Raw genomic sequence first — 5,494 nt, 5'->3', positions numbered from 1 at the left:
ATTTGCCTTTGTTCTAAATGTTATTTTATTTTCCTTAAAATGTAATATTATTTTACCTTTTTTCTTTTTTTGTCCCATCTTTTTGTAATAAATGTGCAATGCAAATAATTGTTGAAGATGATGAATGTAGATAATGTGTAATCTGTTGACTTTACTGCACTCATTGTTTATGTGTGTGTGTGTGTGTGTGTCAGACAGCAGCTGAGCCCCGTTAGGAGGAGTCTGTGTCTCTTGGAGGCGGTGTAACGAGCCGCTCTGTGCGCTCACTGGCTGCTCCGCTGCCTCACTGTGAGAGAAGCCCGTTCAGAGGTCGGACTGTCGGGACCGACCACCGGCCAGTAGACGACGATAGCTCAAGAGTGCGGACTCACAGCTGCACCGACAACCAGGAACCGTGAACCGGGGAGAAGTCAGGGGACACTTTACGCTCGGATCTGAGAGATGGAATGCATTGAAAGGACTCAGACACTGTGAAAGTTTGACATGGAGACACAAGTAACGAGACAGTTGATCGCAATAAAGTCGACCATCCTTCTCGACCGGGTCTGAGGTGCAGCGGAGGATGACACCTGCACCCCGCCTGGCGAGGACCGACGCGCTGTTCCACACTTTGGCATCTTTTTGAAGAGTAGGTCAGAAAGCTTCTGCGAGTTTGACTTTATTCTGCCTCTGATTGTGCAGACAGATCAGCATCCAGCCCGCTGCCATCCTGACTTATCGGCTGTGGCTGCAGAAACAGCGCATTTGTTGCGCCTTCCTTTATATGTTTGCATCGCGGACTGCGGCAACAACAACAACAACAACCACAACAACAACAACTGTACACACAGGTGAGCTTCAGAGAAACCCAGGGATGGAGATGAAATGTTAAGATGAATGTGTGTTTGTGATTGTTCAGAACAGTTTGAAATGGAAACTATGTTATCTGTCGTTACAGAGGGGATAATGTGTGTTATGTGCGCCTTGTTCACCTATATTTAGTGCTTAAGAGAAAGATAAAGAGTCCTTTTAATAGTTTTAAATCCTGGAATCTTCACACGTTTCAGAGAACAGGGCTAATAGATTAAATCAGGCTAATAATTAACCCCTTAAAATCCATTTTTACCCGAATATTTCTCCTTAAAGGTCGGCACAAATTGTACTTACTCCTCTCTGTCTGACAGCATCGCCCGTAGATCTGCAGGGTCCACCTCTTCCGTGATGTTTACACAGTGAAATATTTAAACTGCGTGTTTTCATGGATTTTTTTTTGCATCAGTATTCAGCTGTTTTGTATTTTTGGAAACTTTTATCTCCTCTAGAATTTTAAGTCCATTTTTGTATGAATGCAGTTTAATGTAAACAAGGTGCATTTTACCTTAGGTGGCTGATATGTATTTAAAATTGTTCTTATTGTGTGTATTACTGTGCATTTGTTTACATTTTCTTCCTGTGTGTTTTAATGTTGCAGGTCTCTGCAGCCACAGTCATTTAAACCGTGTCCTCACCTCGATACGTCTGCACCTTCTCGTCTCTTCTTGCTGTTTCACATCTGCTGGATATTAAGAATTAAAAGAGAGCTTTTCCTCAAACGCGTCCCCTTTCTACAACAACAGTACGGCAGTATAATCTCTGGAGCACTGACTCACCATGGGCACTGTACTGTCGCTGTCTCCCGGTTCTCGGAAATCAGGCTACTATGACAACCGGCCGGGCTCGCTCAGCCACTACCCGAGCCTCAGCAGCCGCTCTCTTAACAGCCAGAAAGACCGCGGGCTGAAGCGGGGCCAATCCATCTTTCTCCCGGCGCTCACGTGGAAGCGACTTGTGGCCTCAACGAAGAAGAAGGGCACCTCTAAGAAAGGCCCTTGCGGCCCTTTGGCCCCAGGGGACCCTCTTAACAACAACAACAACATCAACATCTACCAGAAGGACCCCGTGTTGCACCTCAACCGTGAGAACGTGAAGAAGTCGCTGTCATGTGCCAACCTATCCAGCTACGAGGGCCCAGCAGGACTGGGTCTGGGGCTCGGGTACGGCCTCGGGTTGGGACAGGGGTACGGGTGTAGCTACAGCAAGTCCCAACAGCTTTCCTCTGTGAAAAAAGTCCCCCAGGGGACAGTGACTTCGTCCCCAAAGCGTGTCATCGTGCAGGCCTCCACCAGCGAGCTCCTGCGCTGCCTGGGGGAGTTCCTGTGCTGTCGCTGCTACCGCCTGAAGCATCTGTCTCCGGCCGACCCGGTGCTCTGGCTGCGGGCTGTGGACCGCTCGCTGCTGCTGCAGGGCTGGCAGGACCAGGCCTTCGTCACGCCGGCCAACGTGGTCTTTGTCTACATGCTGTGCCGAGACGTTGTGGACGGTGACCTGGTGGCGTCGGAGCACGAGCTGCAGGCCATCCTGCTCACCTGCCTCTACCTTTCCTACTCCTACATGGGCAACGAGATCTCGTACCCGCTCAAGCCCTTTCTGGTTGAGGCGGGTAAGGAGGCCTTCTGGGACCGCTGCCTCGCCATCATCGATGCCACCAGCTCCAAGATGTTGCGCATCAATGCAGACCCGCACTTTTTCACACAAGTATTCGCTGAACTCAAGAGTGAAGGCGGCTGTGGGACCCAGGACTATAGTCGGGTGCTGGATCGGTGAGAGCGCCCATCCTTGCTGGCTGCATGCCTTTTTTGTACACGTACGCTTGCACACAGACACACACACATTTGTCTCATACAGATTCCTCGCCCCTTTTTCCTCTTCTGCTGCCATGCAGGAGCCATGAAGGCCTATGTTGACAGAGCTTTGTAGACATATTTAATCATTCCATCTGTGTTTGTTGCCGTTGTCCCGTTCCATCCACAGATAGAAATAGGGAAGATTACTCTCTGATAATTGGTTAACAGAGGCTAATATATCATGTTTCTTCTCCTGGAATATCCACCTGAGTTTACTTGAATTGAGGAACCATTTGGTCCACCTGTCCTATCCGACCCCATGTGTTGCCCCAGCTGCCCCTTCTGGATCCGCACAGCCAGGCGCCCCAGCATCCCCACCCTCCTCTCTGAATGTGATCAATCAGTCTGCATGGGCCGAGAAGATGCCATCATCACTCACAAAACACCATCAAGGAATTTTCACTGGTCATATTCTAAATGTCTGAGTGGATTCACAGACAATAAAATCCATCTAGGCCAAGTTATATATTTCCTGGACAATACAAGGAGACATCCTGACATCCGCTGCAGGCTAAGCCCCGTGTGCCAGCAGTGAAAAGTGACTCAGACTGATGGGAACAGCTGAGAGGTCCATGTAAGGTCCCGCTGGTCCTGCTGTGCGCTGTGTAATCACTAAAGCATAACGAACAGGCAGTGTTTTGTGGAGCCTTTTGAGGGTCGTCTGGCCTGAGGGGACAGTTGCTATTTCTTTTTTTTTTTATCTCAAACCTGCCAATGAACTCCTCTGTGTTTCTATTTTATCTTATCTCAGGAGAGTTTTCTGGTGGAAGCAGCACAGAACATGCATTTAGATTTTAAGATTGTGTGAGTGCATGCATGGCTATGTGTGTGTAGGCATTGTGCGGTGGACGGCAGCCAGAGTCATCAGCTGTTTACTCCATCCTTTGTTCCCTGCGTCTTGTTGACAGGGCACCCACAGCCGTGGTATTAATGAGATTAGCAGATTACTGCAGCCCCTCCTCTCTCTCAACCTCTGCCCCCTTCTTGTCCACTCGGCTGCCCTGCAGAGCTTCGGTGGCTAATCCAGGCCAGGCTGGACCGGTGCTGGACTTTAAACACACACATATGTACACAAACACACACACACACTATTTAAATAACTTGTTGTGTGTGCTTCATTCTCCTCGGTGCATGAATAAAATGCACGTGTGCAGCTCAGGGTCCAGCATAGAGGCAGTAAAGCTGCCTGAAAGATATACATGCAGCAGTGGGAGATGAACCCTGTTGTTGCTGAAGGGGTTTGTTGTTGTTGCTTCTGAATTTGTCCCAGTTTCTCATCAGTCACCTGCGCATCCTCATCTGCCATCGAGAGACGTCTCTCTCATCCCTCCCTCAGCTCCTGTCTCTTGCTAAATTATTCCCTTGATTGAACCAAAATAGCTTTAATTTCTATTTCCCATGTGTTCTAATGTGTTTGTGCATGTCAGAGGTGGACACAGATCAGGCCAAGGTTAGTTGTTAGACCAAAAATATATGCATTTCTTTCTTAAAAGCAGATTAAATATAGTTTCAGATGGATATTATGTCCTTATCCATCTGCATGTTGTTTAGATTCCTGCTGCAAGAATTTACTGATTACAGACTGAAGTTTACAGTCTTTCACTGCTGATAGCCTAGAAAAAGCTTCCAGTAGTAGAAAATAGGTAGAAAAATGAGAGTTAACTGACGGAGTGGCTCAAAGTGGCTTTAAATTTCATCAAAACTGATAGACTTAATATATAAAAATAGCGAGGCCTGTCTATGTTATAGGACAGTTGTCAACCTTTTTGGTTCATGACCCCTTAAAATTAAACAAGGTCTTCCTGTGGTCTACAAGGTAAACACACCCCCTACTGTTGGTTGGATGTTTGCTAGTTACAAGTTTAACCTTGTGAACAATTTTTAGGATCCCAAAAGAGTTAAGAATATCCTGTAATTTGCAAGAAAAGATTAGACTGCTTTCCTACTTTGTTAATCAAATCGCAACCACTGGTGTCCAGTAGGATGCTGCTGCTGCTTCAAACCTAAATACATGGATGCTTCACTTCCACCAAGATGTCTTGCCCACAGTAGCATGTGGCAAAGCCTTAATCTTATTGTGTTCGGTCATCTGGAGGTTTAGGTGCTCCATGTCGTCCCTCCCCCCCATGTGGCAGTCGCTCTTGCACACTTTGCTTTGACGCTGCAGTATATACCCCACCCACAAGGTTGTATGATAAGCGAGCATCCCTATAAGATTCGACCTTCACACACATGTGCAAACAAACTGGTTCACATCCTCTCCTTGGGTAATCCAGCTCTAATCCTCCCACCCAATCAAACAGAGAGAGGGAGCGAGGGATGAAATCATGAGGAAATAAGTAAACGGTTCAGAATCCGATGAGATTTGGTGTCACACTTCCCGTAGAGTCCTGGCTCTCGGCTCAGCCTTCAAATCTTGCTCCAACAAACTGGGGGCCTCCGAGACCCCGAAGCTCAGCCCCTGCTGCCTACTCCAGCTCAAAATGGGCTTATTGGCGTCAAGCCTGCCTCGCTGCCTGTCTGAGGGATCTCGCATGAGCTCACACCAGTCAACCAGAGAGGAGTGACGGCAGCGATTCACGCCCAGTGAGAGCAGAGCGCCGAGACAGCGCCATCTCTCTTTCTGGGAGCTTTGACTGGCAGCCATTTTGGGCTCGTTGTTGCGGTCAGTGCAGCTCTCTCTCTCTAGCTCTCTCTCTCTCTCACTCTTTCTATGGCCTGGTCCCAGCTTTGACAAGGACACTTGTGTCTTGACTCAACCTCCACCCACTCCCTCCCTCCCTCTCCCCCCC

At 48.2% G+C, this 5,494-nt stretch overlaps 1 protein-coding gene across 1 annotated transcript; it reads left to right on the top strand.

Annotated features, from left to right (window-relative positions):
• The first annotated feature begins 269 nt into the window (after positions 1-269).
• Positions 270-5,488, top strand: si:dkeyp-92c9.2 (uncharacterized protein LOC571482 homolog). The gene is made up of 2 exons (XM_035681165.1): positions 270-830; positions 1,451-5,488. Exon 2 carries the CDS (start codon positions 1,630-1,632, stop codon positions 2,620-2,622), a length of 993 nt encoding a protein of 330 aa, XP_035537058.1. The 5' UTR covers positions 270-830; positions 1,451-1,629; the 3' UTR covers positions 2,623-5,488.
• Positions 5,489-5,494: the final 6 nt, after the last annotated feature.

This window comes from Morone saxatilis, unplaced genomic scaffold (genome assembly GCF_004916995.1).
Source record: "Morone saxatilis isolate NCDOM2014 unplaced genomic scaffold, NCSU_SB_2.0 Contig9, whole genome shotgun sequence".
NCBI classification, from domain to species: Eukaryota; Metazoa; Chordata; class Actinopteri; family Moronidae; genus Morone; species Morone saxatilis.
This window is presented reverse-complemented; position numbering and strand designations above follow the sequence as displayed.